This window comes from Pseudopipra pipra, chromosome 15 (genome assembly GCF_036250125.1).
Source record: "Pseudopipra pipra isolate bDixPip1 chromosome 15, bDixPip1.hap1, whole genome shotgun sequence".
NCBI classification, from domain to species: domain Eukaryota; kingdom Metazoa; phylum Chordata; class Aves; order Passeriformes; family Pipridae; genus Pseudopipra; species Pseudopipra pipra.
Window position 1 is genome coordinate 9,916,580 of NC_087563.1, and position 13,296 is coordinate 9,929,875.

The following is a 13,296-nucleotide window of genomic DNA, read 5'->3' on the forward strand; positions in this document are numbered from 1 at the left end:
GTATAAAATATTATTGAAATTGCAAATAAAGCAACCTGATCAAGCCTTCCATTTTTTATTCATGTAAATTCTATGGACAGTGGATTTTATTATATTTTTTTTTCTTTCACATTGTTAGCTGTTTGATTTTTTGCATGGCAAACGTCTGGATATTGGTCAAATTTTCTGTTCTCAAGATGTGTTCTTTTTTAAAATCAATTTCTTTCAAAGGAAGGAAGCAAGAGTAGGATAAATTAACCTCACCAGTACATTTCTGCGGTAGATTGTGATGAATCCTGAAATAGCAGACATAGTATATCCCATCATAGGCAAAAGGAAATGTATCCTAAAGCTTGTAGCACACCTCATTGCTTACTTTCCCTATATATATTTATTCCTAAAATGCTCCTTAAATGAGTAGAAGTCTACTCAGTTTGTTGTGTAGCTCTTGAATACTGTAACTAAAGAGGGAATTCATGGAAGAGAACAGCAGGTGCTCTATTTATGATGTTATGCAATTGCATTTATAATAAAAGGATATTATTTGAAAGTAACAAATATTATTAGGAAATCTGTGATAAAGGATTATCATAGGGGGAAGCTGGACTGTGAGGGGAAGCTTACAACATTTTCTCTTAGAACGATTCCATTAACGGAACTCTGTCATAACATCAAAGTAAACTTGTAGGGGGGACAGTTTTCAGTCTTTGCAGTAAATGACAGTGGGTCTTCCTGTTTTCCTGTTATTTACAAGTGGGTGGTTTATGATATGCTTAGATATCAGTTAATTTAAATGTGTGATGTATTTAGCTGGTAGAATTCTTGTTTTCCCATTTGCACCATGAAATTGTATTGACTCACTGTAAGAAGCTGTTCACTGGAAAATGTGATATATGGCTTGACTTGCTTATATTCCCTTCTCTTTTTACACTTGTTAAAAGAAATCTAATTGGAAACATGAAATATAGAAAATGGTCAACTTGTTAGAAATACCAGTTTGTTTCAAGTCTGTCTTAGCAGCAGGGAGGTTATGAAGGAGGTAGGAAATAATGCATTTGAGCTGCTGAATGCTATTGAAAACCAAAAGGGTCATATGAAATTGAGAACATAACTGCTCGTTCAGAGGGCGGATTGCTCACAGTTCTGCTGATGCAGCAACTGGTGCATTTTTTCCAATTATTTAAACAGTGTGTGCTTTGTTCTGTTAGTATGTTTTTTTTTTCCTGTTTTTTTTTTTAACCCCCTCTTCAGGTCAGTCTTCACTGTTTCCAATGGAAGATGGCTTCCTGGATGATGGACGTGGGGATCAGACTCTGCACAGTGGTTTGGGATCACCTCACTGCTTCTCCCACCAGAACGGAGAGCGCGTGGAGCGATATTCCCGGAAAGTCTTTGTGGGGGGACTGCCACCGGACATTGATGAAGGTACACCCAGAAAATCTCACCCAGAAAAGCTGCTTCTGCCTTAATGGCAAAGCTGGGGTGTGAAACCTTTTGTCTGTTAGCTAAGGAACGATTGTTTTCCAAACTCTTTGATACAGAAATGGATCTTTGCATTTACCACTTGCAGTCTGTGCCAAATGTGAGAGAATTCAGGTCACTTTAGACTGTAGCATCACGTTACCACACATTTACCTGACTTCAGCAGTATGAAAAGTATAAAAGTGCAAAAATAAACAAGCAAATATCACCTGTTGAAACTCAGAAATCTATTGCAATCATTTTACAGGCCCCCGAAGTCAGTAGTAAGAAAAGTATTGCTCAGGGTTCAATAAAATTTGTATGGGACAATAAGTCCTAACTCTCTGTTTGGTTGCTCATGTGTAGCTGTTGAGGTTGTTTCCAGCAGTGCTTGTGTCCTGTGGTAGCTTCAAACATGTGCATGGTGAGAACCCAGACAGGAGTGAATCTGTGCAGGGGCATCCCGTGAGGCACCAGGAATTTGTGGTGGGTCCATCAGACAGACACAGGTGGCAGAACATTGCAGTTGTTATAAAAAAAAAATAAATAAAAAAAGTCATGCACACATGTCATAAAGCTTTGTTTCACCAGAGCTCTGTGTTCTGTAAGTCTGAGTGTGCTGGGATAGTGGTTAAAAGAAAAGCAGGAATAAATCTGAGAAGTTGCTTTTTTTTAATCACAGAATTGTTTAATTATGTCAGAGAGCTCATAATGTGTGGCAGTGTGCACTGCTGTGACATGGCAACCTGAATTTCACATCAAACATTAGAGCTACTTTGTTATTAAAAGGTCAAATATAACATGGTGTTTACAAGAGGGAAAATGACCTTGTTGTCTCTCTTTCTTTGTTGTTGTTGTTTGGGTTTTGCTAGTTTCTTAACTTTGTCACCTTTGTGGGTTTAAAAGCAGAGGAGTATGTCAATATTTTGGTCTCTGGACCCCAAATATTGAAGAACAGGATCTTCCTGTACAACGAAAGTGACTTGAATTTCCGAGTTGCTTCTGTCAGGGCTCATCCTGTTAACTGCACGAGTGTGAATTAGAATAAGGAGTATCTAGTTTAAAATCTGCACCACAGTTGAATTTTTAAGGTTTTTCTGATCCTGTTTCTAGAATGCATTTCATGTATGTGCTTTGACATTAAATTTGGGTTAAGTGCTGCTCTGAACTGAGATTAATTTTAAGAATAGATATGTAGTGCAAGTATTGTTCTTCTTGGTTTCTGTCTTCATCAGTGTGTAATCCTGACACACAACATTGCTGGAGGTGTTCCTGAGGATCTGAAGGGCACAGAGAACCTTGTCAGTCACTATTTCATTAGCAATGTCATCAAATTGTGTAACCAAACTGAAAAAGACATAATTGGCAATGCCTTTTCAGCTTTCTAACTGCATGTGGTGGTGAAAATCTGCTAAAATGTGTATTAGGAACCCCCACAGTGGTGGTACAGAAAGATGGTACAGAAGCAGAGTAGAGCTGAGCAGTTGCCAGCTTAGGTGATGCTCCAGCAATGTGAAGTTTATTCCTTTTGTTTCAGTTTTTGAATGAAAAATTTATGTCCAGAGAGCTTTAACTGGTGCTGGTTCAGCTGTGTCTGTGGAGAAGGAAAAGGGACTAATTACTCAAATTCAAGAACAAAATCCCAAGTAGAAGGCTTCTGTGGAACTAGCATATGCAAATTTCTACCAGGAATCTGAGGTCAAGGGCAGAATTGAAATGGATACAAGAATTGCTCCTTGCTCCAGTAACATGTTTTTTGCCATTTCACCTATAAAATTCCATAACTGTCCTCCAGGTTCACTCTGCTTTAGTTTGAGGCCAAGCTCAGATGGTGTGTGCACATATGGCACTGGCATGTGATGGGAACAGGCATGGCTGGGTCTTGGGATAGGCCCTTTATTTGTTTCCAGTCCTCCACAATTGTATTGGCAGAGCTGATTGCTTACTTAGCAAGTCAGCAAATTGCCTCTAAACTCTGTGGGAGAATAGCTGAAGCTGGATTGTTATAACTGTATAGATGGAGGGACTCCATTCCTGCAAATTAGTGGGTTATGAACTTTTATTTGTAATTAAAAATAGAAAGAAAAGCCTGATATTTGGTCTGTCTTGTTTCACAACAGGTGTTCTCTTGTTATAAAGATTCCTCATCAGCTACTGATCATTGCTTTGAGCAGCTGAACCTTGAGGGTCACAGAATGTTTGTTTATAGGATGAAGCTACCTGAAATCAGTGTTCTTCAGGTGTCTTAAATTCAATTTATTTTGATTTAAATTCATGCCTTTTCCTCTCTCCTGTTACAGATGAGATCACTGCTAGCTTTCGTCGCTTTGGACCTTTGATTGTAGACTGGCCACACAAGGCAGAGAGCAAATCTTATTTTCCTCCTAAAGGTAAATAACTGAAAACCAACAGCATATGAGCATTTCAGAATAATTTTTCTTTATAAGACTCCATTTTAGACAAGACTGTTTTTACAATGACACAATGTTTAGGGGAAAAAAATCCAAACAATTAGTCCTTGGGATTGTTATAAACTGGTGAAGTTTAGAGTGTGGCTTTGCAATTATTATTCACTAAAAGAACTCTTCCTTAGCTTCCTGTTTTTATTTTATTCCATTTTGCTTTTTCTCCCCCTGTTGTTCTTCATTTTTAACCTAACCCTAAATAGTTCTTTAAAGGGACTAAATGGCTTCCACAGAAGCTGGGAAAGATTTTGTCTCTTATATGATCAACCAGAGGGCTGCAAATGTGTGAGAGCACCTTGAAGCTCATCCCTTGCTGTGTGACAGTGTGATGACATGGTGTCAAGCATAATTCTGGGTTAAATTATTATCCTATAGGCAAATAGGCAAAACCAGTTATGTGCCTGTTTTCCCTTTGGTAGGATATGCATTTTTGCTGTTCCAAGATGAAAGCTCTGTGCAGGCACTGATTGATGCATGTATTGAAGAAGATGGAAAGCTCTATCTCTGTGTTTCCAGCCCCACTATCAAAGACAAACCGGTAGGTGGAATTGTCAGGGCCTGCACAATTCCTGGGTGATAACCAAAAACTGGCCTCTTCAAATGCATCTTTTCTGTCTTCAGAATGTTAGTGTTTAAAATTTTTAAGATGTCAAATTAAGTTTTCAAAGAAAAGAGACCAACTTACTTATTATTGAACTAGACATGAAATTTTTTAGTCTAGTTACAATGCATATTTTTGTTAGAAAAAGATGTGTTTCCAGACAGGTATTTTATGCTTGTTATTGATGAAAATGTGGAATTCATAATGTCTTTGAGTGTTGCAGGTAACATGTTTTGACAGAGACAAATCCTAAAAAGCACAGCGTGGCATTGAAGTATAAATTATTAGTACAAATGGCTTGGGGGCTGATGCAAGCTTGTTAAGAGTTTGGAGGGAATTCTGCTGTATTCCTGTGCTTCAAATTTGGCCAGCTGTAGACAAATATAAAGCAGCATAGTAAATAAACAGGCAACCCTGAAGCCTGTTGCATTGAGATAAGGCTGGTCTAGTGCTCACATTTGGCTGGGACAATATGAGCAGGGTAGATCTGTGAGCACCAGGGGGGAGTTGTACAGAACAGTTCAGTCATGATTAAGTAAATGTGTAAGTAGAGGGTGAGCTTTTTTTCCCAGAAATTTGGCTAACAAGGAAGTGTTGAAATTTAGTACGGTCAAATGGTCTGTCTTAAGAGAGCTTATTACCACTTCATTTTGAGAAATGATTGCTGAACAAGTAGAAACTGAGTTTACAAAGTACGGCTGTTTAAGAAGTTTTCTTCTTTGTAGGACACTGTTTTAGTTTATATTACTGAGATACTTTGAATTGTGAATGGTTAAAAAAAAAGGCTTTTTGTCCATAGGTTCAGATCCGGCCTTGGAACCTTAGTGATAGTGATTTTGTTATGGATGGTTCACAGCCTCTTGACCCAAGAAAAACCATTTTTGTTGGTGGTGTTCCTCGGCCTTTACGAGCAGGTACACACTGCGTGTTCCACTGGGCATGTTGGATGTGCAGCCTTGTTTGGGGAGCAGTGGGGGAAATTCAGCAAGGGAATATTAAGTGGGGGATGTGAACACAACTGGACCGATCGATTTGATGCTTTTGGGAAAAAACCTGCCGATTCTACAGCGGCGTTTGTTTTTCCTTTGTGGTTCAGTGGAGCTGGCGATGATCATGGACCGGCTGTACGGAGGGGTGTGCTATGCTGGAATCGACACAGACCCCGAGCTGAAGTACCCCAAAGGAGCTGGGCGGGTTGCATTTTCTAATCAACAGAGTTACATTGCTGCTATCAGCGCTCGCTTTGTTCAGCTGCAGCACGGAGAGATTGATAAACGGGTAAGGGCTGCGCTCCTCGTTCCGCGCTTCCTCTGGAAACGCTCTTCCTTGTAAACACGTGTCACTGCGGAGGCTGTAAATGTTAGATCAGATTAATTGCATATTTAGGGCTGGATTGTGCCACTTAGATACAACACGGAATAAAGATGAAGGAGTGGTACAGAGCTGCTGGTTCTGGAACGTGGGAGGCAACTGTGAAACAGACTTTCTCGAATTGCTGAGCACAGTGGGAAGCGTGTCAGCTGCCTTGCCCTTTTATAAGAATATTGCACTCATCATATGCTCCCACTGCAAGTATTTGTAGTGTTTGTGTAATGTATCTGCCAAAGATGGAGCAGTTCTTACTCCTGCTCTGCATCTTTTGGGAGAAGGGCAGAACCACCCCAGGGTTACACAGTGTGTGCTGCGTGTCCAAGACCATCATGATAATGCCTTTTAAACTTGTTTGTGTGCATTGCAGCCTCACAGTCATCCCCCACAGCTTGTGTAAAGGCTGTGTTTAGTTATTTTATTCCTTTATTATTTTATTCCTTATTTTTTTAAATTAGAGAAATATGCCAAATGGATCTGCAGTTTGCTTCTGCTCTCTTCATCTCTATAAAATGTACCTGCCAGTTACAGTGATCTTCAGAACACAATTTTGAGAAACTCAGATGCTCACATCTCCTGTTCTGTCTAATTCATCCTTTGTCCCTGGATTTTTCCTACATGACTGTCACTACTGATCTTAATTTTATAGTTAATACAGCGGAAACCCTCCAAACTTGGCTGATTAGCTCATTATCATTTCACTCCTGCTTTGGCTATAAAGCTTGGGTAGAAGAATTGTAACAACAATTTGACTGTGGGCCTGTGAATTGGAATGTCTTTGTTCTAATCTTGGCTCCAAAATAAGTTCTGAACAGCTTTGAACAAATAATTTGGGCCGCCCTTGTGCAACTTGTGCTTGCATAAGCAGACACTTGGGTGAATAGGTCCATTGAAGCTGGTGGGACTACAAATTTAAGTAAGTACTTGTGAACTCTAGCAAAGATTTTGCAATCCATTTCCCCTTCCTTCTCTCCTCCCACTCTCCTTATTTCCTCATTTTTTTGTGTAGTTCAGAATAAATGTGTGGAGATAAGTGCTCAGAGGATTCATTGTAGGAGGGATTGGGTGCATGAGGAAGGTAAAAGTACAACAGTGGCAATGCAGCTTTTTATTAATAAGGTACTATTTATTAAGAATTTTCTAATAATATTCTTCTGTAAAAATAAAAACAAAATTAGTAACAATAAGGGATTTCCTGTAAAATTAGGCAAGGAGGTGCTGCTAAAGGGTGTGCCCTCACAGAGATAATGCAAATGAAGTGTTCAGTGGCCTGCACTGCTGCCAAGTGCTGCCACCCTAAGTGGACCTGATAAAGCTTTTTCTCTGGGGCTGGGAAATCTCTCTGTAACCAGCTCAGGGAGCAGTTACAGCTCCTATCACACTCTGAATAAATGTGCTGAGGACACCTGTGCTGTGGTTTGGCCTCTGAAGGTGGCTGAGCAGAGGTAACAGAGCAGAACCACCACCTGAAGGAGGCCTGCGTAGCATCTTCGTCCTTTTAGCACTTGGAGAAGCCAACACTCCTCAATACATTCCCAGCCTTGCACTACATAGCAGACTAGGGGATGGAGAATATTTGTTGTCTGCTTCTGCTCTTCTGCAAATTCATTCTTCTGAGCTGGCACAAAGGGGTTTTGGGAAATGCAAATTGAGCACTGGAAGAGGAGAAAAACTGAGGTCATTAAAAAGGCTGCTGTGCTGTCTCTAAGTAGCTTATATTTCCTGTAAGCACAAATGACATCAAGCTACTTCAGTCTGGACTGTGATAAAATCGGGTAAGTTTTAAAACACAAGAACTTGTGAATGTCCTTATTTGACTGAGGTATTTCAGAGGCTTATGAGGTGCAGAGAGGAGCAGCCCGGGGGCAGATGCAGAGATAACAGTAGAGATACCAGTTGAAGTCTGGATGTTTGAAAATGTTTGTGAATACATCTAATTAAATGGGCTTCAGAGAAGGATCACAAACACTTCTAGAGCAGGAAGTTGTACCTATATTTGTTTCTGTTGCACTGAATTACAGCCCATCACCTGGCCCTTAATGCCAACAGCGTAGGCGGGAATCAGTTCCCTGTTAAGCTTCTCATTGTATCCCAACAAGATCAGGTGGATTTCCTTTGCTGAGAGGACTAAGTCATGGAAAAAAAAATACAGACATGAGCTATTTATTTAGATAATAAATGACTTTTTTTAATGTTGGGAATTCTGACATTGCAATTTGCAGACCACATGCATATTTAATCTGCAGTTACAGTGTTGTATAGTTTCCATTCCTGCCTGAATGGGGAGGATCTTAATCGGGTATCACCGTGTTTAAAAATAACCCCTCAGGATTTTCCAGGGGTTTGATAGCAGTCTGTGTATCAGCAATAGGTTGATTGGGCCTTTCTATAAATCAGTGACAGCATGTGTGATGCTGATGGTCAGCATTGGTTTCTGGGGTTTTTTTAAGGATAGGGATTGGGAGCAGAACTGTTCTCAAGTGACTGGAGTTTTGGGTGTTCAACAGCCATGATCATGTGTAATCAGGGCAGAAATTCTTGAGTGTAAACTCCCTGCTACAGAACTCTGATGGCCATCCTGCTACAACACAGAGAGTAGGTGCTGTGGAATTGTCATTATCTACATTGTAATTAAGCACTGTGAACTTTCTTCTCGTTTTCTGAACGCAGGTGGAAGTTAAGCCATATGTCTTGGATGATCAGCTTTGTGATGAATGTCAGGGGGCCCGTTGCGGTGGGAAGTTCGCTCCGTTTTTCTGTGCTAACGTTACCTGTCTGCAGTATTACTGTGAATATTGCTGGGCTGCTATCCATTCACGCGCTGGCAGGGAGTTCCACAAGCCCCTGGTGAAGGAGGGAGGAGATCGCCCGAGACATATTTCATTCCGCTGGAACTAAAGGATCACTGCAGTGCTCATTTGCAGGCCTCCAATTAAGTGCACTCTTCTGTTCTCCCGACCGCCCCCAGCCCTCCCCGCCCTGTCTCTTACTCACACAGCATGTCCTTTTGTAGTAGTCTGTAATTTAACAATAGTATAATGAAAGAATTACCTATAATATGGGTATTTTATAGAACCTTGTCATTGAAAACTGTATTGGGAACTCCTTTTCGTATCGATAACATGTTGCAAGTGAGTTGCATTCTCTTGTCTTTACTACCGAGAGAACACTTAATTTCCTGCAACGTTTTCTTAGAGGAGAGAAAAATATTAAGAAAAGAGAATTGAAACAATAGAGTATTTTGGTTTTTTAATTAAATTATTGTTAATAAAGAACATAATAATACTTTTATTAAATAACCATGTAACAATAACACTATCAGTCTGTTCTGACACTTTTCCCCCAGGGAAGCCTGTTTTTGCCTCTCTTTTTTGTTTGGACTTTGGATTTTTCCAGCAACAGATGAAGTTAGCATTTACCTACCAACAGGAAAGAGCATGTTTAAAGCAACAAAAATGCATGAGCAAAGTTGAAGCAGCGCTATAATAATGATTTTTTTTTTTTTTTAAAATCTCTTAAGGGTTTTGAGGCTGAAATTGTAGCTCGGTGTGTATCTGACCGTGCCTCTGGCTACCACCCGCATCCAAATTACTAACGAGATAGGCAGAGCTTACTATATTTTCATCAAAATGATTACATTTTAAGAATTCCTGAATGTAAAAGTTGAGTAAAGTTACTACTGAGGGGGGAGTGCACTTTTTTTTTTCTTTGAGAGAACTCAATTGTCTGGTTACAACCCTAGATATTCTACCAAAGCTAGAGTAATGACAACTAGTGAACTGGCATTTCCTCTCCTGAAGGATAAATATATAGATTTTATTTTTGATGGCTATATATAACTCTATATCCTAATATACTAACATTCATCAGGGGCCAGCTTTTGCTCTCCATTTTGACGTGAAAAAATAGAAAACCTAAAGATACCTCAAGGATATCACTGATTTTTACTGAAGTTTTGATATTCCATTGTGGCACACAAACTCAAATTGGCTATTTATTGGTTTCCCATGTAAAGTCAGTTTAAAATCCCCTCAAATTTATCGGTAACAGACGGCATGAACTGAAGGAGTTTTAAATCTTGTTTTGCACTATTTTCTGAATTTGTGCATGGAATGGTGCAAGTGTGCACACGCCTTTCTTACTCTTCCTGTAGAAGGATCCCAACTAAGATTCCACCTGTCCAGAACTAACTATGGGGAGATAAAGACACGCAGGTGTTTGAAGTGCCAACCTTGCGAAGTTAATGCCGGCTTTATTGTAACTGAGTTGTACCTTGAGAAGCATTAACCCAGTCCATGTGAGCTGTGCAGGGGGTTAGTTTGAAACAGTCAAATGAAGGAGTAGTTCTGAAAATTATTTTTATTACCTTTGAACTAATTCCCTGGCCAACTTCTCAAATGATGATGTAGCAGTGTGCAAATAAACTGATTTATTGGCAATCTTCTGAGTGGCCTGGGACTATCCCAGAGTCTCCCAAACCAAAGACTTGCCTCAGCACTGCTTGGAAAACATCTGCTCCGTTAAAAGCCCTCATGGGCCCCCCTCATCCCCTTCCCCCAGCCCCCATTATCTGTATGAGAAGCAGTTTTTATTTTCAATACAGGCTTTAATGAACTTATACCTTACCAAGTTCCAAAGGTCAAAATGGAGACATTTGCTGTCTACTAGTCAAGTATAGCAAGGGAGCTGCTTTTACTGAAATCCCTGAAAATATTGACAACAGTAATGCAAATGCAGAGTGCTCTTGTGTAGATTGTCAGGGACTTTTTTTTCTCTGAAGTACATAATTATAGTTGGAATGTTCCTTTAATTTTTTTAATGCTTGTAGGTGGCTTGGGGTGTGCTATTGTGCCGATCCTACCCAGCAAACAGGTGAGGTGGGTTTCCATTACAAGAAATAACACTGTTTGAGAACTAGCTTTGAATAATAATTTTTTCCCTTTGTACATGACCTGCTGAATTTCGGTACAGTGTTTTTGTAGCTAACTTATTTTGTCATGCACATAATGTATATTTGTTATGCACTACTTTTGTATATCTTGTTTTTCCAACAGTGAGCATTTTTAGGCACACTTTTCACTGACGGGATATCTCTTTATGCAATACCTCAATTTTTCATATTGCAAAGAGTAGCTTTTTGTACTTTTATTACTGAGAGATCTTCATATACTTCATTTTTTAATATAAATAATTTTAATAAATTTTATTTTCTTATATTCTGCTTTTTATACATTTCAGTGCTCTGCATACATTTTGAATTATGGATGTTGTGCACTGGCAATGCTATTTTAGAATCTGCAGAGAAAAGAAAGCATGTTGCTTAAACATCTTAACCCAGCACCAGGTATTTGGTGTACATATAATTTAAGAAATAGTATATGTAAAGTTGAGAATTAAAGAAGAAAAGCATGAAAGTGACAAATGACACTTGTCTTTAGACCCATGAAATTTAAATGCATAAATATAGTGTAGAAATTTAAAAGTCAAGAACCATCAAAATTGTCTACCGCTTCTTACTGAGTTTTTAAAAATTATACACAAATGCAGACGTTTTTGGTGAATGTTTAGCCATTTTTATTATTAATAAAGAATCGATGTTAGGTGTTTGATGCAGAAATGTGTCTGCTCTTTTAAATTATATTTAAAGAATAAAAGAGAGTCTGCTGGGTGGCAGGCATGTAATGTTAGTATGCATGACTAATGTAAGAAATTGTTATTCTACTAATATTCACTTGTGATTGTGTGACAAGCGTGTTTACAGATCCTTTGGTTACACTTCGATTTACAGGGCATAAACAATTATATACATTACTCTGTGCTTCAATAGTGATGACATGTCCTTCTGATTCCATGGGGTTTGTAGTTTTGGGGTTACCATGTAGCTCCAGACGTGATTAACGTGTAATTAGGTACCAGTCGTGGGGTGTCCCTTCGATGAGCAGCGGGGTTGGGGAGCGTGGAGTCGGATCCCCCTGGCCTGGCACCGCCCAGGCACTTCCAGTGTAGTTACAGAGTAATTACATGGTTATTTTTGCAATGTAAAATAAAGTGTTTCTGATTATTTTATATGTAAAGGAACCCCACTGCCCCGTGCTTTTTGGTATAGTCTCTACTTCTCCATACACAGACCTCTGCAGAATGCAAATTTCAACCTTGCAGTGACTGAATTTAGCGTTTTATAAGGATGCTGTTGGAAAGACTTGATAATTCACCCCTTGTGTTTTTGAAGAGTTAAAACCTTCTGTTCAAAGGTGATTTAAAACTTGAATGTGATGAATTGTGGCAAGTTAACTTCAAGTTATGTGCAATACCTATTTCAGACTTCTGGAAGATCTTTGCAGTGTAATTCTTTGTTTTTAATTGCAGACATTTAAAAATGTCATTTTCTACTGTTCTAGTAAATCCTCTTTCTTGCTGGTGTTTCTAAAGAAAAGAATCAGAAATCAATCTTTCTACTAATGTAAATTTGAGATTATTTTTAAAAAAAATGGAATAAAAGGTTTTGGTCATTTGCTTTATTTTATTATCTTATTTTAAAGCTACTGTGATAGCATTGTAAGAATTGGGACAATATTGTATTCAACTGTTTTATTTTTTATATTTTTAAATTTTAAAGTATAATTAGTTTTTATAATTTTCATCAGATTTTTTGTTATATTTTTTGGAAGTGAAACTTTTAGCAAGTGGGTGTCTAGTTTTTACTAATCCCTAATATGTTTTTCCCCCAATGTATTGCTCATATTATCAGAAGGAAAAGTTATTTAAGTATGTCAGTTAATTGTACTACTTGGCTGAATTTCCATATAGTTTTTACTGTGTATGGGGAGGTTGTAGTATTTATTATAGCATTTTAAATAAGGGTAATTCATTTTTTATTAAAGTCATTTTCACGTTTAAGTTCATATTTTTGTATGTTCTACTCTAAGTTATATAACACAAGTTACTTTTTTTAAAGAGTTCATTTGTTGAAGTGCTAGTGAAAATTAATGTTATTAAATAGTTTGCAAATGACTATTTATACCAGTATGCATATAATTTTTAAATATTTGTAATGTGAGATGTTGAATGAATAAAACTTTTAACTCAATGTTTCTCCTTAACCTTTTTATTTTGATCTTCCAGTAGACACTTGTTCCTTTGTGGCTGAAGCTCGTGGGGCTTGGGGACGTGATTTTGACAGAGGTTACGGTGCGTGTGTGGCTGTGTGAGGTGAAAAGGGCTTTAGGGGAAGTTCTGGTGCCCTGTTCTGGTCACAAAAGTGCAGTGAGGTTTCCTTGGGGAGAGGAAGGAGGGTGAGAGATGCTGAGAGCCCTGAACGCTGCACCCAGTCAGTACCAAATCCCTGGGCAGAGCTGCGCACTGGGAAGGGCTGTGTCTGGAGGGCTGTAGAGCTGCTCTCTGTTGAATCAGGCTCCGAGAACC

General features: G+C 38.8%; 1 protein-coding gene across 2 annotated transcripts in view; it reads left to right on the forward strand.

The window, feature by feature from the left end:
• The window catches only part of CPEB4 (cytoplasmic polyadenylation element binding protein 4), a 42,452-nt gene extending 29,491 nt beyond the window's left edge, over positions 1-12,961 (forward strand). For both annotated transcript variants that reach the window (XM_064671772.1, XM_064671773.1), the window contains 6 exons: positions 1,231-1,404; positions 3,741-3,830; positions 4,325-4,443; positions 5,306-5,420; positions 5,603-5,784; positions 8,545-12,961. In XM_064671772.1, coding sequence (XP_064527842.1) covers positions 1,231-1,404; positions 3,741-3,830; positions 4,325-4,443; positions 5,306-5,420; positions 5,603-5,784; positions 8,545-8,772 — 908 coding nt within the window. In that variant the 3' untranslated portion in view covers positions 8,773-12,961. The remainder of the gene's footprint in view (positions 1-1,230; positions 1,405-3,740; positions 3,831-4,324; positions 4,444-5,305; positions 5,421-5,602; positions 5,785-8,544) is intronic.
• Positions 12,962-13,296: the final 335 nt, after the last annotated feature.